This window comes from Trachemys scripta, chromosome 1 (genome assembly GCF_013100865.1).
Source record: "Trachemys scripta elegans isolate TJP31775 chromosome 1, CAS_Tse_1.0, whole genome shotgun sequence".
Lineage (NCBI taxonomy): Eukaryota > Metazoa > Chordata > Testudines > Emydidae > Trachemys > Trachemys scripta.
In genome coordinates, this window is record NC_048298.1 from 337,256,307 (window position 1) to 337,281,146 (window position 24,840).

The following is a 24,840-nucleotide window of genomic DNA, read 5'->3' on the forward strand; positions in this document are numbered from 1 at the left end:
TCCTTTTCTGGTGGAATGCCGAGGTATAAACCGGTCGCACCAAGCGTCTGTATCTAGGAAAAGGTTTAATAGGGGCGGATCGGTTTCCTACAATGTGTCCATTTAGCATGACTGTCCATTTCTGAATTTGGTGGCAGCTTGCCACCTACTGGGGCTGCTCCTGCCGCGCATCTTTTGGTGCCGTGTGCCTTTAAAGAAAGCAGACTCCTTGCTGTGACGTCTCTCTGGCTGTGGGCCAGGAAGCGGGGGAACCATCTCCTGCCAGCCTGAGAAGAAAACCAACAACTTTTCTTTTGTGTGTGGTTACTCTCCCTTTTTTGGTCTCTTCCAAGGTTTTAAATGCTAATGGCGGATTAAAACCCTTACACAGATTGTGGCTTTAGAAGTCTGGTAAGGCCTCAGCGAAGACTTTCTCTATCTTCCTTGTTTGTTTAAACATGGATGGAGGGGGGTAGCGTGGAGGGGGGTGTTTTAAAAAATAATCATAAAATCACGGTCTCCTAGCTCCAAAGTCGGGCTGGATTATTGGGATTCTTTAAAATCAGCAGGATCAAGATCTCCTGCTTGCCCTGAAAGGTGCGAATAAGTAGCTAAACTCTGAAGCGACAGGCTAAGTTTGATTTGCCAACATCCGGGAGTTTTGGCTTCCCGTGGAGAGGGTGGGTTTTTTTTCAAAATAAGTGTTTTTGTACTGACTGCGCTCGGTGGTGGGGGGTGGCCCCTTTCATCAGGCCGGTGGGGGCTGGGAATAGACGCAAACCTGATTTTTTTGGTGGGGGGAGTGGGAAAGATGTACGTGAAAGACTGTGGTGTTGGTTAATGACCCAAGTGGCAAGCGCTCAAATTCAGGCAAATTGCTGCGTGCTTTCTGCAAAAGGAGCACCGCCCCCTGTTCCTCCTCTTTCCTCTAAATCCAGGCCAGAGCTCTGAGGAATAGGGAATCAGGGGGCGGGGGAGGGAGAATATAAGCAAGCAGCAGTGCTGGGAACTAGAGGAGTGGGAGTGGATCGTCTCTTCCTCTGGGTGTGTGGTTTGTTAGCAGAATTGCTAAATCCAAAGGAACATCCTTGCCTAACGTGGTATTTTGGCTGGGTTAGCCACTGCAGCAGAGCACAGTCCCTTGTGTTAAAACCAGTCCTGTCTCTGTCCATTGCTGCTGTGACTCCCCTGAACGGCCATGGATTGAAGCTTTAGTGCAGCGTATTCTGTCAGGGTTGGATTTTACTCCCCGTGTGTTCAGTCCGGGTGAGGATGCCGCTTCTGCAGCGGTGTGGGGCTTCGGGTGTCAGGGTGGTACCTGCAGTTGTAAAGCACTGGTAGCAAGACTAAGGCTTTGGTTATGTCACATTTGAAAGCTTTTATTCAGGTATCGCCAACGCCGATTCTGCCACTGTGAGCGCGGCCTTGCAGCGGAAATTAAATTTTTCTTCCCTTTGATACTTTGAGCTGCTGACCTTTCTTCCCCATCCCTGAAGTGAGGGAGCCTAGAGGAAGAGAGCAGCAAGCATATCTGCCTAAAACATGGAAGATCGATGGCTGGCATGTCTCCTCCTCCAGGGGAATATATGGTCCCTACTCTCCCTAGGGAGCGAGCCACTCTGCCCGGCGTAGAACCTTCTGTCGGGCATCAGCTGCACCACAGGCTGGCCGTGACAAAGAAGTGGTCTGAGCACAAGGCTGAGAGCGGAGAATGCTGGAGTTGTAATCCCATCTTGGACACTGACTTCCTTTGTTCTTGGGCAATTCACTTAATTTACTATTTTATTATTGGCATTGAAGGGCTCACCCAGGTTCAGGCCCTTTTAGGCTAGGCATCCTACGCCTTAAACGAGTTCATGCCCTAAAGAATTTATAATCTAAACGGCAAGAGGAGACAAACAAGTGGACAGGAGGAGGAAGGACTAAGTAGTAACAGGATGTTTCACGCTGTGCCTCGCTTTTTCCATCTGGATAAGGGGGAAGCACCTCAGAGGTGTAGCAAAGATCAGTTACTTAAGTTAAAATTTTCAATCTTGTGTTATTTGGGTACTTACCTTTTGGAAGAGGGGCCAGACTTTCACAGGTGCTGAGCGTCCCATTGAAGTCAACAGGACCTGCAGGTGGGAAATAGGGCAGCTTTCACCAGCAAGTCTCTACCCTGCTCCCACTGCATCTCAGTCCTGATTCGGAGGAACTACCTCCAGGGATGAGGCAACAGTTTGCCAAAAGATTGAATACCCCAGGGAATCTGCTGAAATTGCCAACAAAGAGTGCCAATTGTGATGGTAGTTTTTGTGATGTGAAAAGCTGCCTGCTAGGAATTAGACCAAGACTGTTTAACTCAGGTGCACTACAGATGCTCGTCACCAGAGTATCTGGACGCTTGCGTAATCGCCATGACCCCTGCGAAGTTGGGAGCGGAACCCTGGACCTTCAGCTCTTGAATCTCTGCCAGTTGAGCTCAAAGAGAATCAAAAAGCGTCTCCCTTCACGTAAGCCACAACAGTCATCGGAAGGTAAACGTTTGGCCCTGCCAACCTGAGCCAGGTTTGGACGAGTGAACCAAGCCAATAGGTTCTGTATCCTGTTAGTATTTCTTTGTGTGCTGGAATTTCGGTGGTAACAGGTGGCGTGTTTCCAGCAAAGCCATGGTTTGCGCAGACGTTCTCTGCCCTCTTCACCAGACGGTGGTGAGAAATGGCGTGGTCTAAGCAGACGCTGAAAACTCCAAGCAGTCACTCAACCAGCAGCACGAAGGAAATCTTCCCTGGTGACTGAGGGTTTAACCCATGACCTCCTGCAGCATCGATTTGCTTTTATCTTTTAAAGCATATGTTCCAAGTCCTCGTGGCTGCAAGGAAAGCTCTCCCAACGGAAACGGAGTGTGAACTGCTGCAGGGCTGTCTTTGAGTCTGTAGATAGACTGCTCTGTTATCGCTGCTGCTGCTCCAGGCTCTGGCAAACAGCAGCTGGATGTAAATGAACCAGACTGTCCATTTCACTGCTGGTGTTTAGAACCTGTGAGTGACAATGCCATGGTCAAGAATCAGGTCACTTTGTGCTCTTGCTTGGGAGAGCTCTGAGGAGATGCAGCTAACCTGGGAAGTGGAGTTATCCTGGTGAGGAAGGCGACAAAACAAGTCTGAAGGAGAGAATTAGAGAAGACCTGACTTGCACCTCTTAGAGAAGCCAGGGAGCTCTGGAGCGTGGAGCAGAGATCCAGCTTGGCTTTTCCAACAGCAAGAAGGGGCCTGTGGACCTTCCTGTTCTGGCACCTATTAGCCAGAGGCTGATATGAGTGTCCCTAAGCAGCCAGGAGGGACAGCATGCCGGTAAAAAGCACAGCACCCTGCCCTTCCCCGGCAGCTGGGTTTGGCAGTGGGCCTGAACCTCACTGGTGGGTGTCCCGCTAGCCCCTTCTTCCTTACGTGGCTAGAAGGTTTAATCCTCCGGCTGGTGGGTGTCTGAACTTCCTCTGAGCTCTGGTTATAACCACTTCTTCCCCCTCCCCAAATCTGAGTGGTGGCCCCCTTAGCCCATCCGGTCTCCTTCAGCTCTGTACTGTAGTGCCTAGTATTACGCACGTTTTATCTGCGTTCGTTCTCTGCTGTGCTGTAACAGTGTGGCAACCCCACAGGAAGCAAAGGTCGCTGCGCTGCCGATGAGCTGCCATTAACCAAGTGAGACTGGGGTAAAGAGGCAGGCGACTCCAACGTGCTAGTAATAGGCTGTGGCACTGGGGGCGGGGGGGGGGGTCTCCTCTGCTGGTGCTTACTGCAGCTTCCCCGGCTGGAGTTCTGCGAATTGGCATCCGAAGTCTGGGAGTTCGATTTCATCCCCTCCAGCTGGTGGTTTGTGTTGGCTCCAGCCACCAGAAGGAAATGGATCTGGCAGCTCTAAAAGTGACTGGCTCTTAGCACACACTTCATGGTATATGCCAGAGGTAGGAGTACAGCAGTGCGGTGGCGCTAGGGACGGGGTATCTCCCCTCCCTCCTAGGACAGCACTGGTGCTGCTGCTGCGATTCCCCAGAAAGAGTTAACAGGAGACCATGGAGAGGAGCAAGGGGAGGAGTTTCTTATCATGGTGTTTGAAATGTGAGAAGGGCCCAACACAGGAGCCCTTTCATCTCTCCAGAGAACAAGCCTCCCCAGCTCTCTCCGGAGCACCTCTTTCCAGGGAATCTGACCAATTTTGAGGGGTTTTTCTCTCTCCCTGAAGGAGTCTGATTCTTCCAAAGAAACCCAGGCAAGGAAGAGAACCTGAAGAACCTTTAAAGGGTGTGTTTTAAAGCGCTGCCTTGGAAGCTTTTTAGGGGTGGGAGGCTCAGACGTGGCTAAGGAAAGTCAGAGATGTGCAGGTCTTAGCTTTCAGCTCATGCCACAGCAAAGCCTCTAGCATGCTCCGCTGGGTGCATTTCCAGGGGCATGTCTCTTGGGCGTGGCTTTCCTGGGATTTCAGAGGAAAGGGGAGGAGCCTGGGTCCCAGGAGCTCCTGATCTCTGACCAGCACTTGCTGAAGCTAGAGTTCATAGGCACGGTGCTGATTTCAGAGTAATTCATTAACCTTGCTCGCCTAGCTTAGGAAGGACCATTGGCCAGGATCATCCCTGGCAGGTGCGAACCAGGCTCTGTGAACACCAAGAGGTTCTTGCTGACGCTTCCCTCCAGTTCGACTCCACCCGTGACGGAGCGAGAATGCTAGTGCAGACAAGGCCTTGGGGTCCATGGAGTTTCACCAGGGAGAGATTTAGCCTAGTACACGGAAGCCTGTGATCGTGCTCACTACAACTCTACAATCCGTTCCTTCCTCGGTCGTTGTTCCCTCCGATGTTTCAGTGCAACCCTGGGGAGGAGGGAATCTCTCTTTTCAGATGAGATTTGAAAGGGAGGTCTTGAGAACTTGCGGTCACTACGAGAGTGTCCTAGCTAGTGTCTGGTTTGGTTAATTACATTCTGCTGACCTAAATTCCCTCTGCAGTTCCAACTGGCTACAGTGTTCTGCCTTTCCTGACCTCTGGATTGTGTGGTGTATTGCCCTGTGCTGTTACACCGCTGTGTTTTGCCCCTTTGGTGGTTGCATTTCAGCAAAGGGGGAAATAATCCCGACGTGCCCTTTGCCTGCCTTACCAGGCTGCTGTGAAGCACCGAATTGCTCCCGCCTCTCCTGAAGCCTGGCTAACATTCAAAGGCCTCAGAGTTGAGCCACGCTTTGCTTGGTTTCAGCTTAGCAGTTCATTTTTAGATCTTCTCCGGGTTTTCCTGGGATCCTGCTCTCTTCCAGATAGAGCAGCGTTGACGAGGGCCATCACCCAAGCAGAATCAGCTGCTGCTGACGGGTTGCCAGCTCCTAAGCTGAGAGCCTGCTGGAGTAAAGAGAAATCCTCCCTCTGCTGTGATCTAGCAAAGCTGGGGGGGGGGAGGAGAGAAACAGAACCAGCCATTTAGTGGGGGAGGGGTGGGTAGGAAGAACCAGAAGTGGCCGCTGCTAGCATCTATGCTGGATGCTGTTAGAAGCCCCCCTTCCATCCCCCGTAGCGTCCCCCAGTGGGCTCTCAGTCTCAGCAACAGGTGTGGGGCGAAGAGGCTCCCTTCGGGGTGAAGGATGGGAGACCGCAGCTGCCGCTAGCAGTGAAGGAAACCTGGCAGTCTGCTGCAGAACAGGTCGTTTTAGGCCTTTATGCCACTGACTCGAGGGACGGATCTGATGGGGAAACTGACTCCCCCTTCTTCTCCTGATGGCGAAGCCTTGGCTTTAAACGTTCAGGGTGGGTGGGGAGGAGCCGGTCTGAGATGCAAGTCTCTAAGGACCAAGCCGCTTGGCTGAAAGGCGATCTAGAACCCTGGCTTGCTGTAGTTGTCTCTGGGGTCTGAATGAGGACGTCCTGCACCGGTAGCATGCACCGACAGAATGACTTTCCATCGCATTTCACAAACATCAGCTACTCCTTGCGATCCCCCTGGGAATCAGGCAGGCTCTAGCCCCACTGCCCAGGTGGGGAGATGAAGGCAGAGTGTTTTCAAGGCCAGAGGAAGAGCTGGTGTCAGAGCTGGGTTAGAAATTGGGAGTCTTTGACCCCAGTTCTCTGTTTAGTCCTGTACCTACTGCTGTCAATGGAGCTGCTCCTCAGAGTGGCAGTGAAGTGGGGGTCAGGCAAAACGTAGGAGGTGAAATAGAAGGCACTGTAATGATTAGGGGGCGAAGGGGGGTGCTGGGGAACAGGGCTAGTCTAAAAATGCTTGCTCTCTGCCTTACTGAGTTACAGTGGCAAGTCAGGGTTCTGAGTGGGGACAGCACACGCCTTTGGGTACTGAAATACTGCAGTGTTTGGACTTGTCCAAGATGTGGTAATGACGCTTCTCCGCTAGTCTCGGGCCATACAAAGGGAAGTCCCTGGGGGGATCCAGGGCAGCCCTGCTTGTGGTCCCTCGGACTGTGTTATAATTTGACGACTCCTGCCCCTACCATAGTGCTTGTCCCTTAACAGATTTCAAAGTAGCCGGGTTAGTCTGTAGCCGCAAAAAGAGCAGGAGTACTTGTGCACCTTAGAGACTAACACATTTATTTGAGCATAAGCTTTTGTGGGCTACAGCCCACTTCTTCAGATGCATAGAATGGAACATCTATTGAGGATATATATATATCCTCGCGCACACACACGGAGAGCATGAACAGGTGGGAGTTGTCTTACCAACTCTGAGAGGCCAATTAAGTAAGAGAAAAAACTTTTGAAGTGATAATCAAGCTAGCCCAGTACAGACAGTTTGACAAGAAGTGTGAGAATACTTACAAGGGGAGATAGATTCAATGTTTGTAATGGCTCAGCCATTCCCAGTCTCTGTTCAAGCCTAAGTTGATTGTATCTAGTTTGCATATCAATTCAAGTTCAGCAGTTTCTCGTTGGAGTCTGTTTTTGAAGCTTTTCTGTTGCAAAATTGCCACCCGCAGGTCTGTCATTGAGTGACCAGACAGGTTAAAGTGTTCTCCTACTGGTTTTTGAATGTTATGATTCCTGATGTCAGATTTGTGTCCATTTATTCTTTTGTGTAGAGACTGTCCGGTTTGGCCAGTGTACATGGCAGAGGGGCATTGCTGGCACATGATGGCATATATCACATTAGTTGGGGGGCTGTCTGTAAGCGAGGACAGGTCTGTCTCCCAAGATCTGTGAGAGTAAAGGATCATCTTTCAGGATAGGTTGTAGATCTCTGATGATGCACTGGAGAGGTTTTAGTTGGGGGCTGAAGGTGACAGCTAGTGGTGTTCTGTTATTTTCTTTGTTGGGCCTGTCTTGTAGGAGGTGACTTCTGGGTATTAGTCTGGCTCGGTCAATCTGTTTTTTCACTTCAGCAGGTGGTTACTGTAGTTTTAAGAATCTTGATAGAGATCTTGTAGGTGCTTGTCTCTGTCTGAGGGATTGGAGCAAATGCGGTTATATCTTAGAGCTTGGCTGTAGAGAATGGATCATGTGGTGCCTCCTGGATGGAAGCTGGAGGCATGTAGGTAAGTATAGCGGTCAGTAGGTTTCCGGTATAGGGTGGTGTTTATGTGACCATCGCTTATTAGCACAGTAGTGTCCAGGAAATGGACCACTTTTGTGGATTGATCTAAGCTGAGGTTGATGGTGGGATGGAAATTATTGAAATCATAGTGGAATTCCTCAAGGGCTTCTTTTCCATGGGTCCATATGATGAAGATGTCATCAATGTAGCGCAAGTAGAGTAGGGGCGTTAGGGTACGAGAGCTAAGGAAGCGTTGTTTTAAGTCAGCCATAAAAATGTTGGCATACTGTGGGGCCATGTGGATACCCATAGCAGTGCCACTGACTTGAAGGTATATGTTGTCCCCAAATGTGAAATAGTTGTGGGTGAGGACAAAGTTATCTTAGCAGAAGATCCCACAGCCCCGAGGAGATTAGTTCCTTGTTTGGAACCCCGGTGCTCCCCCCCCCACAAGAGCCAGAGGAGGTGGCACCAAATGCTGTGGGGAAGGAGGAGACCCCGCAAATGGCTGCTAAATCTTAACTGGTGGCTAGTTTGGAACCTGATTCTGTAAATGGATATGGAGGGTTAAATCCAGGCCTACTGTAACTCCAATTCGTGCTTACAGCAGGGCTGGATCTGGCTGATAGAGCGCCGAGTAAATCTCTCTCGTCTCCCCATCACCGTGGCATTCACCACCTGCTCCCCACATCAACAGTGGGGAGACACCTTTAACCTAGAACCCCAGCTCTCTGCATAACTTACAATGCCCAACAAAGATTAATGTGCTCTGACGTTATTGACATAATCTGGGACCATATAGAACATGGTTGCAACCAAGGTCCTGTAGTGGCACCAAATCTTGTATAAAGGGGGTCAAAGGAGGTGTCTAAGACAAGGTTATGGTTGGCTGGTTATGATTATGCTGTCTGTGTGCATATATCATTTTTTGTATTTAAAGTTTTATAAGTATTGGCTCTATACTGTCTGTATTGCAAAATTATGCTATGCTTCTGGGTGACACCCCAGACAAGTTGGTGTCAGCTCCGACTAGCCTGCTTGATGGCCCATTAAGGACCATCAGCTATACAATGGATCCATTGAGAGAAGGCAGATACACCTTGTAACTCAAAGTATGCAGGGACTTGCCCAGGTGACTCCAGACTCCATTTTGCTGTAATTTTCCCCAGTAAGAACAAAGAGTTGTTCTTATACCTGGAAAAGACTATCCAGCGCCCAGCACGATGGGACTCTGATATTGGTCAGTATCTAGACATTACTGTAATAAAATTGATTATGCCACAGAGAGAACAGCTTGGGGAAGTGACATAAACACACTGTAGAACTTTGAATGGCTTTCAGCTGAGACGTAAACTTCAGGCCCTGACCTCTCTTAGACAACATAGGTCCAAGGCATTTTTTAATTGGTATCTGAGCAGTGTTTCGACTTGGAGACTTAGGTCCTCAGACTACTACTTCACTGTGCATTCAGGTGGATGTGGCATTCTTTGCTACTCCTCCTAAACAGTTGTAACATCGTTGTGTGTGGCAGAAATGCATCTGTTCTACCCCAGAGGTGGCTGCACTTGTAGGCTGGATAAAGTGATCCCCCGGACTAGTTCATAAGGAACTTTGAGATTTTTCAGGATGAAAGGTGCTAAATAAATATCTGGCAATACACAGTAGCAGGGGTCTGGGAGGGATAGCTCAGTGGTTTGAGCATTGGCCTGCTAAACCCAGGGTTGTGAGTTCAATCCTTGAGGGGGCCATTTAGGGATTTGGGGATTTAGTTGGGGATTGGTCCTGCTTTGAGCAGGGGGTTGGACTAGATGATCTCCTGAGGTCCCTTCCAACTCTGATATTCTACGATTCTAAGCCAGGAGACCTGGGATGTATTTGGCTCTACCACAGCAGAGCCGCTTAACCTCTGTCTTCCTGCCAGTGAATTGAGATGCTGTCTTACTACTTCTGTAAAATGTGCTGAGATACTCAGAGGAAAGGGGCTATAAAAGCCTTTCATTAGTTCCTCTCTTACCCGAATCAATGTTGGGTGCTCGTTGTGCATGAATCTGCATGTTCCATTCAGGCTTTAACTACTTCTTTTTTCTTGTCCCTTTTAGGTTTGGAGGGTAACCTGGCAGCGTCACAAAGATGTCTCTTCACGCTACGAGGGCCAGTGCTCTCCTGGCCTGGGTAAAGTGTTCATGCCTTACTTCTGCCTGCCTTGTAGTATGAGTGGATAGGCTCTTCTCCCCTTGGTGCAAGGCCTTCTTAATTGCTCCTGCTTCTTTGAGCATGCACTTCTCCCTGGGGATGTGGGTAGGGAGCAGTGGGGTGGGGAACCTCTGCAGCACTGAACAGGGATCAACCATTCGAGTGAATGCAGTTGGATGGGCACTGGTGGGTCTGGAGCCTTCGTGCCTTGTGTTGTAACCTTCTGGGCTGCTCTCTGTAAGGCTCTGAGTTCTACAGATTTGACCAGGCAGTGGGGGCGGGGGAGGGAGGGCGTTTGCTCACAATTCCTGTTAATGAGTACAGTAACTCCTCGCTTAACGTTGTAGTCCTGTTCCTGAAAAATGCGACTTTTAAACAAAACGATGTGAAGCAAATTCAGTTTCCCCATAAGAATTAATGTAAATGGGGTGTGTGTGTGAGGTTCCAGGGACATTTTTTTTGCTGGACAAATCTGTGTGTGTGTGTGTGTGTGTCACACACACTCTCTATAAGTTTTCAACAAACAATTTAATACTGTCCACAGCAATGATGATTGTGAAGCTTGGTTGAGGTGGTGGAGTCAGAGGGTGGGATATTTCCCAGGGAATGCCTTACTGCTAAATGATGAACTAGCACTCGGCTGAGCCCTCAAGGGTTAACACGTTGTTAATGTAGCTTCGCACTCTACAAGGCAGCACGAATGGAGGGAGGGGGAGACAGCATAGTGGGGAAAGACGGACACACACACACAGTATGTGTGAGTGACACAGAGAGCTCCATTGCCAATTTAAGTACGCTGACCACACTCTAAGTACATTGCCTTTTTAAGTAGATGAGCAAGTTGAGACAGCAGCTGCTGCCAGCAGGTTCCCTCCGAACTGAGACGTGTTGTATCATGTGTGTGTTCTCCCCTCCCCCCACCCGCTCTGTGGAGATGGGGTAAAGGGGCAGGGGAACACCCTGACATTAGCCCCCCCTTTTCCCCCTCTCCCCCCCACAGCTAGCAGGAGGCTCCTGGGAGCAGTTCCAAGGCAGAGGGCAGGAGCAGCACACAGCAGTGGGGGGAGGGACAGCTGAACTGCTGGCAATTGGTAGCCTACTGGGCGACTGCCATACAGGGAACTGAAGGGAGCTGATGGGGGGCTGCTGGCCCACCCTGGTTCCAAGCCCCCACCAGCTCACTCCAATGGGCCGCTCTTCCTGCAAGCAGTGGACAAAGCAGGTGGCTGCCAAACAATGTTATAAGGGAGCTTTGCGCAGCTTTAAACGAGCATGTTCTCTAATTGATCAGCAACGTGACACCGTTAACCGGGACGACGTTCAGTGAGGAGTTACTGTAACTGGAAACACTGGGCCCAGTGAGTCCCGCCTTGGAAACGTGCCCTGAAACCAGTGCAGGGGCCACGTGGCTAAAGCACAGCGGGAGGCCAGCAGGGACTTGCTCTGGGGTTTTTTACTGTGCAACTGACACGACTCTGTCCGGTCAGTCTAGTTGTAAATGAGGCAGAATGTCCTTGGCAAACTTTATGCTGCCTCTGAGCATCTCTGGGGAAACGTATTATGAATGAGGCCCATGTTAGTGTCTTGTCTTTGGCTGTGTGACTGTCTTGTCACAGAGCGCAGGAGTCGTATTGGACATCCAGCTTCAGGGCTTGAATTGGACCAGCTCCTGCCCTAGAATCTAAGCTTTCAAGGCCAAGGTCACCCAGTCAGTTACTGGCAGAGCTGGGCGACATGTGCTTGCTAGCGGGTTCCTAGTTTTTGACTGCCCTGTCCTGTCCCCAGGTGAACAGCCTGAAGGTCGACAATCCCCTGAGTGATCTGTCACAGCTCCGGGACTGCAGTGTCTTCCTCAAGATCATCGACAAAGTGTGAGTGGAAGCAACTACAGAGTTTCCCTTCGAACTGCCTTGCTGGTCTCCAACCAAGAATTAGAGGGTTTTAGGCTGTTACCCATCACCGTAATATCTGAGCACTGAGCCTATCTGCCATGGGAAAGGGCAGTGGGTCCCGAGCCGGCCTCTCAGCTGGGGAGCATTAGGGAGAAGTCCCCTGGAGGTCTGATGGGAAAGGTGTGGCTGTTACCCTGGTTCCTTGGTGCACTATGCTCTCAAGTCCCCCGTTCTGCTGCCTGTTTGCTTTTCATTCACAGTAGTTTTTTCTGGTTGTAATTCCGGCTGCCCCAGCACTGAAGTACCTCCCCCACAGCGGGAGAGTTTGAATCCCCTGCACCTTGGTTCCTTAGGTTATTACAAATCCAGTCCCTTCTAAAATGGAGTCTGTCGCCGTGCTGCCGAACCCTGTGAAACTGCAGTTCTGTCCTGGGAAGCAGCATGACACGCGGGTGGAGGCGCACAGTACTGACTGTGCCCCTTGTACTTCAGCATCAATCCTCTTGGTGTACGCTTTTCACAAAATGATCACTCCATGTTCGACTTCTTAGCCCTCCCTCAAGGGAAACCTGCACAACACCTTCAGCAGACGAGCCTGGGAACTTAAATTCCAACCTTTGCTAGACACTAAACATGATGGACTCCATAAAGGCACTGGATTTATGGCTCATTACAACAACCCGTAATCCACTAACCCCCCCTTTGCCCTAGACTGCAGAGGGAGTTAGCTGCCCACTTCACCTGGAATGATCTCTTGCAAGGCATGTTAACTCTTTATGCTTAACAATCCGTTCCCCCTTGTATTTAGCCGTGACACTGAGTGTCTTTCCCAGACCTGAAGAGGAGCTCTGTATAAGCTTGTCTCTCTCACCGATAGAAGTTGGTCTCATACAAGATAATTAGCCCCATCTCCACCTTGTCTCTCTAATATCCTGTGACCGACACAGCAAACAGAGTCAAAGGTGGCTTTTCTAACTGGCAGCCCTGCATGCTCCCCGGGAATCAAGCAGGGTCCTTTCTTTCTCAGACACTGCTCCGCAGTTAGGTTCTGCTGGCCAAATCCTGCCTACAGTGACACCTGTGCAGCTCAGTTGCCTTCGTCAGGGCCGCGCAGGTGTAGCCAAGGACAGAATTTGGTCCTGCAGTTGGAACTCTGGTAACTCCTCTAATGATGCACCATCCACAATAGAGTCCAGCTCACCCTCCCGTAGCTGTTGGCTCTGAAGGGCTAATGGGAGTGTTTCCCCCACAAGGGCACACTCTTCGTTTACCCTTCCGGGCGCTCCAGGCGTAAGCCTGCGAAGTTTGGCACCCCAACCCTTTACCCAGTTCCTAGGGGTCAGGACCTAAACTTCTACAGGTTTGCAGGGCCTTTTGCTAGTGAAAGAGCTTTACCCAGTAATATTCTTAGCAGTTCCCAAGACCGAATACACACACTAAGCATACAGTGCTCGCCACTCCCAATAAGGCAGCTGAACTTTTCCTGGTGGCCAGTTAGGATCAGCTTGTCTGGGGCTCCTCCAGCTTCTGCATGATGTGGTTGGCAGGGTGTTGAGGTCTGGCAGCTCTGATCTTGGGCTGTGTCCTGCAGTTGGTTCCCAAAGAACTTCCTTTTGGACCCCAGTTTATATAGTGAAACTTGAGTCCTACTTCGCTCTACCTTAACCAAAGTACTACAACATCATTCTCTGTCCAATCGTAAGATACTGCGAAACAATTCTTTACCCAGTCATACCCCACCACATTAGTTGATTTAAATCTTGCAAAATTAGCTATGCAACAGACAAACAATCAAAGAACCAGACAAACAAGCGAGAAATAGGGACCGTAAAGGCAAAACAATAAAGTACACATTTCACAACCACAACTGTTGATAAGTGATTCCTTGCCAGACAGTTGAAGATCTGGTTCTTTGTCTGGCGATGGTGGGTATTATTAGGACAGGAGTGCCTTCTTAACAGCCCAATATTACATCGTTTTGATGGAATGTGAGGATGTGACTTTCTACTTTTTAGCTGATGGTTGCTGATGTCCTAATGTGGCTGCAGAAAAAGGCCTCAGACCTTTCAGGTGTCAAAGCTGCTAAACTCCTCCTCCTTGCTGAAATTGTCACTGGTGATGCTGGAATCGCACAGGACAGCTCTGTGCAGTAAATAGGTGCCGCGTCCCATAGACACTCCTTACTTACCCGTTCCAAGGCTGGGAGCTCCCCTGTCAATGCTACTTGGAAGGGAGTAACTTGGGGAAGCCCTGGCAGTGGTGAGGCAGTTCTCCAGCACAGTGCCAGACTCCTCCTCCCAGTGCCTGCCTTGCTGCCCCCTGGGAATGCCAGGTTTGCTTCTGTGTATCTGCAGGATTGAGGAAATTCCCCCCCCCCCCCCGCCCAATCGCAAAGGGCTCTGTATTCATTTCCATAAGTGAGGGGTGCAGAGACCTGTGGGGGAGGAAGTGGTGTTACTCTGGGGAATGGGTTTGTAGGAGTAGCTCTTTTGGGAGCAGTGTTTATTGGCTGCGAGTTGGAGTGATCGTGTCAAACATAATGGAAGCTGAAATAGTAGAACTGAGCATGCGCCAGGATTTAGTTCTATGTGATTATTGAACTAGAAAAGGAGTCCCTGGTAGGAGAGGGTGCAGTGAGACTCATTCACATTCAGACATCGCACTGCATTTCAAATCCTTCCTTCAGGAGTCTTTGTGGAAGCCTGTGATCTATAATTATCTCTCGTACTGCGTAAGGAGAGCCCGCTCTCGAGCTGGGCTCTGATTGTGTTGGGGGTGTGGAGGAAGGAGCTGCCTGCAAGGGATATATTTAGTCAGCCCTGGTTAATCTCCTTCATCTCTAACTCAGATCAACAAAGGAGCGGCGCAAGTGGCATGGGCTGTATGTACTGACTGGGCTTGGCGGTAGTACAGGATCATAAAGGGGGGCGATTTGCCGGGGAACTCTCTGAAGTATGAGGAGACTGGTTTGAAAATCCCGGAGTGCTGATGCTCCACATGCAGATTACAAAATTCCAAATGCAAAATCAGCATTCAACATTCTGTTTCGCTACCAGCCAAGCCACTGAGTTCAAGGACCTCCGGTTTCCCCTGCAAGGGCCGAGGATGTCAGACAAGCCTGACACTAGCAAGGGTTGCAGACATGTGAGCAATTCGCGCATGAGCTAATGCAATCGACTCTTGTAGGGGAAACGTGGCATCTTGAACTGGGCCTTGGCAGTTAACTCCCAATTCGCCTTCTTAAAAATTTGGTGCAATTTTTAAATGCAACTATCCAAGACTGTAAAAAGCGAGAGAGAGTCCTGTGGCACCTTATAGACTAACCTGGCTACCCCTCTGATACTTTATCTAAGACTGAATGCAGGCTTGGTGTAAGAGTGCATCTCCACTGGCTCCTACTGGTTTATGCAGGTGCATTTCCATGTCCAAATTTGGCCCGTAATCTGTTCATGTTTGGGTTCTTAACACAAACCTCCTTTAAAGCACCAGAACGGTCAGACCCATGTGACAAGCTCGGAGCCATTCCAGCAGAGCTGTGTACCACAAATAGAGACGCTTCCAAAGCTTTCCAGGTAGCAAGAGGCACTTTACACACAGCTCCACAATAGGATCTAGTGTGGAAACGGTTCTAATCGGCGAGCTGCTTCCCACCAGGTTAGAAAGAGCTGTAGGGGTGGGGTGCACTCTTTAAATCCACTGCGTCATTCATTTAGTGGAGAAATACATATTTGAGAGCTCCCTCTGCTGGCTAGTCCACCGCAGTAACATTAATTTCCAGAGCTGTGCTGTCCGGCTGGTTCACAAATAAGGAAATAAACAAAACCATGTGAATGTCAAGCTCCTGCCCAAACAGGGAGGGGCGGGTCTGCGTTTACCAGTTGGACCTAGTTGGAATCTGGGGTGGCGATCGAGAAGCGATTGTGTTTCATGGAGGTGGTCAGGGGCTCCAGCCAGTCTTGTCAGGTCTGTAACCTGCTTGATGTGGGTGGACTCCACGATCTTGGCTGGGCTTGTTACTCGAGCTGACACAGGAAACCGGCGAGGCCTGTGGTCTACTGCATAGCAGCCAGCCTGTCTGTATTAAAGCAACACCCCCTGTATAAGCAGCATCTGCCTCACTTGAGTATCGGAGTAACCCGTGTGCACTCTTTCAGCCATGGCTCTGCGGAGGGACGGTCTGTTCTGCAGCAGCCCTTGCCGGAGAGGATCGAGTTCATCCGGAGCTTTCTACAGAGTAAGAATCTCGCAGCTGTGTCGGAGCTCACCACTTCCCCTGCATGTTCCACGCCAGTGGTTGTGGCCTAATTCCAGGTGGTTCTAGGTAGAATAGGTCAGGCTCAGGGTCATCAATGTAGCCTAGGCCCCTTGGATGTAAGTAGTGCTACCCTGAATCCATGGCATCAAGCGGCAGTACTTCTCGTGGGCACCTGCAAACGCACACCCTAGAGGCATCCTGCTGGGCAGGCTCCCAGAGGCGAGGGTGATGGTGTGCTCCAATGGCCAGTGCCAAACACAAGGTGCTAATGTTTGGTGTTCTAATGCCACTGAGGGGCTGGACCTTTAGGACGTGTCAGTGACGCCTTGTGCCTCAGCCAAACCCAGCTGGAAACCCTGTGCTGGCTAGCTGCTGAGCTGAATCTCCCCAGGGGACGTGGGGACTGAGCTGAGAGTTGATGGTTTGCAGGGAGCCGGTGGTAGAAGACTAAAGGGAACAGAGGGATCCCAAAGGTGGTGCGGGGGAGTTTAATTGGAGGAGTGGGTTGCAGGAAGAACACTAAAGGGTGAAGCAGAGGAATTTTTGGCAGGGGATGGCCGGGTTACCATTACTCTAGATATGAGGTCTGGCTCTGTCAGTGGGCCTGCTGCCATGTTTCCTAGTGCCTATGGAGTGAAGGCAGAGATTCCCTTCTCCCGGGGTTTCAGATCAGTGGTGTCTTGTTTACACGGCCCCTCACTCTAATGGTGGGTGAGTAGGGGCTGGGGTGGGAGGTTGGCCCACAATGGCGTTGGACACGGAAGATGAGGGAGGAGACCCGAGGTCCAGACTAGTCCATCTCCCAAGGGTCAGCACAAGGATGTGTGCTTAGAACTCTCTGGATTCTCGTTGCAGAGCACTGCAAGCACAAGTCAACCATGGAAAGCCCCGTGTCCATACCGAAACTCTTGGAGGGAGAGGAACTGGAGCTGGCCAAGGTACCTGTCTTTGCACCTGGACCAGCACTCAGTAAAGACAGGCCTATCCGGGGATGGCAAGTCTTATGGGATCTTCAGTGTCACAGCCATCCTATCTAAACTTGGTCCTAACAGGGACCCCGTAGTCCCCTGAAGAACGTATGCACTCCAAGGGGTACGGAGTGCAAGGTGGAGGTTCCAGTGCACTGGGGAGTTCCTGGTTGGAGAGGAACAGCTTAGCACTTCCTTCCCCTCCCAGATCCACTCTGTGAAGGGCATCTCAACCCGCCCCTTGTTCAAGAGCGCTTGGGGTCTGAATCTTAGCGGGATTGAGAACTGTGGGCAGGGGATCCTGCCAGATGCCCCCGAGCGAAGGGGTGAATCTCTCTGGTGTCTCCAGACACATCTCTCCCGGCAGCCTGGTAAAGGCAGCAAGGCAGCACTGCTGGGATAGTGGAGTGACTCTGCATTTGGATGTGTGATTGTGAGGCGTTTCGCCTTTGTGACGCTGCAGTGTCTGTTTCCAGGTGACCATGCTGCTCCTGTACCACGCCTCCATGAGCACCAAAAGCTCCAGGGACTGGAACGAATTTGAATACAAAATCCAGGTAGCCCTCGCCAGCTGCATTCAGACTCCTGCTGTAGGCTTTAGCATGACGTCCCCCTTCCTCTGCTGCAATCCGGTTCCCGGCTGGGTTCTCCCTACAGCCACTGCCCAAGCAATGGGCTGGCCTTGTGGCTAAGGCTTGGGGTGCTAGTCCCATCTCTGCCATTGAGTTGCAGTGTGCCCTTGGGTGAGTCACTTCACCTTGGTTCCATCATCTGGAAAATGGGGCTAATAATGACCTGCTTCACTAAGGTGTAGAGATGGATGGTCTCCAAGGAGGCATCTTTCTCCTTCTCCCCTTCCAGTGGATCCACAAACCCCTATTGTTGGTGGATAGACTTGGATATGGACTCTGTGTTTCAATGCATGGAGAAAGACCCCCTCAGATTTGACCAGGCTTTAACTTCTGGGTCACGGTGTCAGCTCCCCAATACTTCCCCTTCCCGGCCCGACAGATTGGGGTATGGGGAGCTGGCATAACTACTGAACTGCCTTCCCAGTGCTTGCACCGTCGCTAAGCAACAGCTGCTCCTTTTGAGGACAGGGGCTGCAGCCACCGCATATCTGTTAACACTGATGGGTCTGTGTTCCAGGCTGAGCTGGCGACGGTCCTCAAGTTCGTGCTTGACAACGAAGAGAGCCTGAATGAGAACCTGGAGCTCTTCCTGCAGAAGAAAGGTGAGTGCTTTGTGTACGAAGGGTTAAAAGCAATGAATCGTTCAGGCTGGCTTGGATGGAGTCACCTAACCCAAAATAGCATGCACTGCTGGCACCAAAGCTAAATAAGCAGCCAAGCCCTGGGTAGGGGGCAGTAGTCGTTGAACGTAATGTCAACACCATGCTGGCATATCTCCAGAGCCTCACTAAGTCTGAAGGTTAATAGAAAGTGATTGGCCTGGATGATGAGAGCAGTGAGAACTGTTCCTGAATGCCCCAAGCGTTTGGCACCGTCCTCCACTACTGTAACCCCCCCATGTTAATGCTGTTGCTTCTAGTCAGTAAGGGAAACGTTTTCTAGCAGCATGAAAACTGAAGCGCTGAAACTAACCAGCGGCTGCAGTTCAAAAGAGAAGTAGATGCAGTGCAGACTTCCCCAAATGGTTCTGATGCAAGCCCGTGATGCAAGACGGAGCCCTCAGATGGCAGGGTCTGCCACGCACAGGCACGACTCCATGTATGCGCTCTGTTCTAGTGACCGCTCCTTTCCCCGGGATCTTGCACTGATGTATAATGCTTCTACGGGGCCTGTCTTCTCGGGGAGAGTCTCTTTCCTTGTGCTGCAACAGCGCAGGCCACAGCTACCAAATCTTCAGAAAAATGGCGCTGTCTGTATTCCCAAAACCAGAGCTCCTGGCTGCCACAAGAACAGGCAATATAGAAATCCTTGACACAGCTAAGCGCTTGGTCTCTGGCCGGCTCTGAAAAGAATAGGCTATTCTGCACGGGCATCTCACGTTCTGGTGGATCCCAACCGTTTGGCAAACAGCACAACCTACAGTGCGTCTAAAAGGCAGCCACCTCTGGGGAGGTAGCTAGGCGGGATGCCCGCAGCACAGCAGTGGGGGAAGGGGATGTTTTGCCTCAGCCACCAAAGCAGGCAGGGTAAACCCCTTACTCTTGGGTTCCCATGTAGAGCGACAAGAGACCGCCTGGGGAGGAGGGTTTTAAGGCCTTATCCGGATACCCCACAGGATGAAGGGATGGGCTGACCTGTGGTTCCTAGAAATGTAGATATTTCAAACATGAGGCTTTATGCTTCGAAGCCGTCCCCTCTGGCACTACAGCAGGCAACTCAGGGTCTCACGTTTGCTCTCCCCAGTGCCGCTTTCATCCTCCAGCATCTCCAGCACCAGCTCCGAGGAGCAGTCTCCCGTGTTCTCCCGCCAGCACAAGCGAGAGGTGCGCTTCCTGGAGCTGCAGAAGATCGCCTCCTCATCCAGCATGAACAAGTACGTCCTCCGCCTTCCTGGGGATCCTGGCTTTCAGGGGGGCAGCCCAGCTTTAACGGCGTCCTGGGGCCCGAGGGCAGCGTGTCTGCTCGGCAGATAAAAACTCCTTCCTGAGTTGGGCCTTTCCTATTGCAAACCTCTCCTGTTCAGTACCGGAGCACAGGCATTGCCAGATCAGCTCAAACCACTGGTCCGTTTAGCCCAGTGTCCTGTCGCTGATCGCCAGGAAACCAAGCGCATCCCCCTGAAGCAGCAAGTTCTGAGATTCTGATCAGCCTGTCCCCATGGCAAAGGCCAGCCGGCAGCATCTTGTGAAAGGCTGGGAGAGCAGCAGAGATCAGAGTTCCTCACACTCTGGTGACTCTGACTGCAGTATAAAGGGAGATTGAAGGGACTTGGTCCTGGAATGGAAGGTATTTCTGCACACCCCCCTAGGCCTGAGCCCCGTTCAGTGAGTGGGGTTGAAGTAAGGGTCCTCCTTTTCACAGTGGTGTACAGTACTAAGTGGTCACTGCGATAGACATTGTTACCATAACAGGTCTGAGATTCTGCTAAGGAGTAAGTGTGAGGTGACTGCTCCACCTTCTCTGGCCTGTGGTATCAGGTGTTGTATGGCTGGTGCTTTCTTTACAGCTTCCTTCCTGTCTCGCCCGCCTCCCCCATGGGCGACATCATGCAGACCCCGCAGTTCCAACTGAGACGGCTGAAGAAGCAGCTGGCAGACGAGAGGGAAAACCGGGATGAGCTGGAGCTGGAACTGACAGAGAACCGCAAACTCATCACAGAGAAGGGTCAGTAGCTCTCGGCGTGATCGGGGGAGTCGGGGGGTGGGGGGGGTTCTGGCTGACAGTGTGTATTGGCGCACCCCCTTCCTGCTGCAAGTACCGCCAAGCCCACGGTGTTGGTGCAGTGGGTCAGTCTGGTTGGAGGCTGAAGGCTTGCAAAGTCTTGGACATCTCTGCTCTCCAGTGTTGGAAGGGAGCCCTAGAGGGCTACCCAGTCCCTTTCCGTACATGGTGGCTGCGCTGTGTTTCAGGAGCAGGGCCCCCAGTGGTGCTGGCTGTTTGTCAGGAGTCCAAGGACTGCATTGAACTTGCCTTGCAGACAATCAGTATGGCCAGTGGAGCAGGCATGTTTTGGAGCGGATGTGGTGTGACGCTTCCCGGGGGTACCCAGTGTTGCGAGGCACCTTGCTACCACCTGCCCTTAGTGTGAGGAAGCCGGTCTGTGGGTCAGCTTTTCAATTTAACTGGCCACAGGCAACACTAGCATTATCTAGGCACTGCAGGCCCCGCTGTCACTTTGCAGGTTAGCGAGAGGCACACTCGAGCCCTCTGAGCGTTTCCCCAGCCCTGTTCCACTAGATACTCGCAGTATTTACAGTTTCGCTGCCTCCAAAGTGCACCTCCGATCAGCACTCCACGTAACACACCGATTTCCAGTGAAATGGAATATAAACTTGTTTTAACAAAGCACGGAGATTCAAGCCAGTAGCAAGTAAGTATTGGAAACAAATGATTACGTATCAAATAAATCATAACATGCAGTGTAGAGCGTAGACTTAATTAACTGGATATCCTTATAGTTAATAAAATATCGCTCATCCCCAAATCCTTGCAGTGTTGTACAGCCTGGCTGGTTGTGACTCCCCTTTCATGAAGCAAACACACGAACAGTTTGCCTCCTAGGTAGAGAGTCCTGTGTCTCCTTGCATCCCCCAATATACCCTAACGTTCCTTTGTCTTTAGTCTCAAACAGCCCGACACCCGCTGATTGGGTTTTTTCCTTGTAGGATTTGCAATCCTTAGACCAGTATTCGGCTTAGTATGCAAACAGGCCTCCATTGTAAGACATACAATATGCACATAGCCAGAGACAGAGATAAGCAACTGTTGCCTCCTAGCTGAAAAAAACCTGTCTGAGGTTTATCACCTCCTGGTGGCCTACCTTAACTCCAGGATTTTAAGAACATACTTTTCAGTGTAGATACATAACTCCTTAAATATCCTCCATAGAGACCTCACATGCCACCCGTTGGAGAACTGTTATGCATATATCTGACCCAGGGGATCCCTGTAAAAATCCCGATCCCAAGGGATCCAATGGTCACATGCGGGTTCCCCCCTCCAAGCTCTGACCGGAGCAAATAGGCGATGCTGCACCGTCTGTATTTGCAATGAGCTCAATATCTTGGCGGTTTCTCTGTTGGCTACGTGGGCTCTGCATGATGGTGGTTCCCCCCGCTACGTTACCAGCAACAAAAACTCGCTCCAGCACAGCCATGCGAGTAATCGAACTCCTCCTGGGTCTGGGAGTCAAGCAGCAGCTGCAGGCCATGCTCGGGGCACCCCCGGTATGATCCGTGCTGGCTGGGACGGCGTTTGTGGCGTGGATGCTCATCCATTAGGAAGTGGACTAAGGTCCAGCTTGTCCTTTAGGCTTCCAACCGGCTAGTAACAGCGGCTTCTCTTCCACTTCCCCAGAGACTCAAATCACTATGATGCAGCAACGGATCGACCGCCTGACTCTTCTCAATGAGAGACAGACTGCTGATCAGCTGGAGCCAAAGCCGCTGGAAGAGCTGCGGGAAAAGAACGAAAGGTAACGCCTCCGAAGCAGCGTCTTTCTACTAGGGCTCCTGGTAGGCTGGTGCCCAGGGCTTGTGGGTCCCTCAGATAGGTGTGACCCATCATTTATCTAATGCATGGGCCAAGCGTGATTAGAAAACGTCGCCTGAGGCCCTACTCTGCATCCTCTGCTATGGGGATTGGTCCTGCTTTGAGCAGGGGGTTGGACTAGATGACCTCCTGAGGTCCCTTCCAACCCTGAGATTCTATGATAATGCAGGTCCATAGAAGTACCATAGATAGATAATATGAGGCTGCAGTCCATATTGTTGGAGTCTGTGGGCTCTATTGTAATCTCCCCGATACCAGGGAGGAGGTGGATCTCTGTCACTGTGTAGTTTTAGTGTCTCTGTTCCTTGGACTGCTCGTGAGCCCTCACGCGTACATGTGCTGTAATCAGACTTGCGCTGGCTCTGTGGGGAGGACCTGGGTACTCACCAAACTCCAAGACTACTGTTGTCTTCCTGTCCTGCCAGAAAACTGGTCCTCAGAGATGGTGCAGCAGCTCCTCAGCGGGCGTAAATTGGTGTTGACTTACCCCAGTTCTAGCTCTAGGGAGTGATGCGCGGTTCCATGAACAGCACCTTCTCCCTTTGCGGGGTATGCATCATCCATCCAGGGTGACCAGAGAGAGGGAGACAAGGCTAGTGACTGTGTTCCCAGACTCCATGGCATGCTGCCTCGTCTCTGAAGTCCTGGCAGAAGCTGCTCACTCTGCAATGGCACATTTAGGCTGAGGAAGTAACGGAGAAATCTGTCTTGCTTCAGCCTGGAAAGGTGGAATCCTGCAGCAGCCTCTAAGCTTCCCCTTCAGAGTAGACATGATACGTTCCATGGAGGTCTGAACATGGGGCAAAGCAAAGGTCAATCTCCATTCGAGACTTGGTGGCCGGGCATAGTCTGGCTGTGGGGCTGGGAGACAGGAACTCTGAGTCCTAAACCAGGCTCTGACCTTTTATTGTGACATCGAGGTGCCAAGAGAATACGGGATGTGCCTCGTTTCCCCATCAGCATCCTCAGGCGGATTAAGTGACGCTGTCTGAGAGCAGCTTCCCAGCTCCTCTCTCAAGTCGCTCTTCTGCTAGGCAGACAGTGTAATGCCACCTCCTCTCCCACAGCTTGATCCTGCGTCTGCACGAGGCTCTAAAGCAATGCCAGGACCTGAAGACTGAAAAAGGCCAGATGGACCGAAAAATCAACCAGCTCTCCGAGGAGAACGGGGACCTCTCATTCAAGGTACGGGGCACCCCTTCTTCCACCTGGTAATGGTACAAACCATTGCAGTCAGAGCATGGAGTAGCATCAGCAACAGCTTTGCATCTGTACTGTAGCTGCATTTATAATGGCTAGTTTTATACCAGGCCTGTGTTTTGGCCTGATTTTGCCCTGACAGTGATGTCTGAGAGTAAATTTGCCGTCCTTCATTTGAATCTGCTGGTACTGGACGCTTTGCCATTCAGCTCCTTTTTATAAAACGTTCCTGTTAGTAAGGAAGGGTTGGCAGCATAGGTTGCGTTCAACTGACCCCTCCGGAATGATGCTTTCGGGGAAGAACGTGGGCCGGGTGTTGCGATGAGATGGGAAGGAAGAAGGGTCTGGTGATGGTAAAGCCGTGGACTGGGATTCACGAGTTACCAGCTCTGCCACCCGCTTCCTGAGTGACTTAAACTACCCTGCACCTCCATTCCGGTCTGCAAACTGTGGCTAACCCTGATCTCGTTACGCTTGTTTTTTGTTTTTGTTTAGCTAATTCCCTTTCTTTTATTTTCACTTCTTTTAGGGTATTTTTTGAGAATGTCTAACTGCCTTTGGACCCCAGTGGCCAGTATTTTTTATTTATTCATTTTTTGTTCAGATACACGGAGTTTCTCATGCAGTGCGGCGTTCTCCTCCTGGCAGCTAGCCAAGCGAAGGAATGCCTCATTGCGTGCTTCCCACAATAGCCAGATTGCAGCCAAGTCTCTCTTTATCGGGGCCGATGGCCTGTAGACCAACAGATATTTTGCCAATCTATCTTCCAACTCCACTCTAGTGTGGACATCGGGTAATGCTTGTGCAGTCCATGGGCTGCGCCCAAACTTTTTTGCAAAATTGTCTTAAAAGGAGTAATTTCCTGTACGAATGGCAATTTTTTCTGCTCTTTTTGAACTTTGTTTTTAGGGGACTCCTTTTGCCTAAACATATTTCTTTATGAATTTCTTTTACCTTTACTTTTTTGTGCCCATGCTCGTGCTGGGACTTACAAAACACAAAAGTCTATACCCACTAAAAACTCTGCCTGACAGAGCAGGAGGGGGAAATGCTAAGCCCCTTCCTTTTGGGTTCGATCCTGCTACGACCGAGCGTATATTCCCCTATGCAGTTTTTTCCCGACAGACAGGTAGAACCGAGGACTCTAATTCTCCCCCTTATGGCCTGGCACCTCTACGACTGGGGCTGTATATACCTAGACAGTTTGTATATATCTTATCTGTGTAGTTTTTCCCGACAGATGGGTCAGAGTGAGGACTCTAATCCTTCCCCTATTACCTGGCACTTCTACAACCGGGGGTGTGCACGCCTGAATGATCGATCACTTTATACGTATGAGCAAAAACAACGAGGAGTACTTGTGGCACCTAAGAGACCGAACACATTTATTTGAGCATAAGCTTTCGTGGGCTAATGCTCAAATCATAGAATCATAGAACAAGGTTGGAAGGGACCTCAGGAGGTTGTCTAGTCCAACCCCCTGCTCAAAGCAGGACCAATCCCACTAAATCATCCCAGCCACGGCTTTGTTAAGCCTGACCTTAAAAACCTCTAAGGAAGGAGATTCTACCACCTCCCTAGGTAACCCATTCCAGTGCTTCACCACCCTCCTAGTGAAAAAGTTTTTCCTAATATCCAACCTAAACCTCCCACAATGCAACTTGAGTC

General features: G+C 50.8%; 1 protein-coding gene across 7 annotated transcripts in view; it reads left to right on the forward strand.

The window, feature by feature from the left end:
• The first annotated feature begins 205 nt into the window (after nucleotides 1–205).
• Nucleotides 206–24,840, forward strand: part of NUMA1 (nuclear mitotic apparatus protein 1) — a 46,700-nt gene continuing 22,065 nt past the window's right edge. For 4 of the 7 annotated variants that reach the window (XM_034759233.1, XM_034759238.1, XM_034759237.1 and 1 more), the window contains exons 1-11: nucleotides 207–390; nucleotides 9,581–9,653; nucleotides 11,460–11,545; nucleotides 15,721–15,800; nucleotides 16,677–16,759; nucleotides 17,266–17,346; nucleotides 17,939–18,023; nucleotides 19,165–19,294; nucleotides 19,928–20,085; nucleotides 21,778–21,895; nucleotides 23,040–23,157. In XM_034759233.1, coding sequence (XP_034615124.1) covers nucleotides 9,612–9,653; nucleotides 11,460–11,545; nucleotides 15,721–15,800; nucleotides 16,677–16,759; nucleotides 17,266–17,346; nucleotides 17,939–18,023; nucleotides 19,165–19,294; nucleotides 19,928–20,085; nucleotides 21,778–21,895; nucleotides 23,040–23,157 — 981 coding nt within the window. In that variant the 5' untranslated portion in view covers nucleotides 207–390; nucleotides 9,581–9,611. Of the gene's footprint in view, nucleotides 391–3,681; nucleotides 3,923–4,108; nucleotides 4,260–9,580; nucleotides 9,654–11,459; nucleotides 11,546–15,720; nucleotides 15,801–16,676; nucleotides 16,760–17,265; nucleotides 17,347–17,938; nucleotides 18,024–19,164; nucleotides 19,295–19,927; nucleotides 20,086–21,777; nucleotides 21,896–23,039; nucleotides 23,158–24,840 lie in introns of those variants that run through there. The other 3 variants (XM_034759240.1, XM_034759236.1, XM_034759235.1) reach the window with 3 other exon arrangements.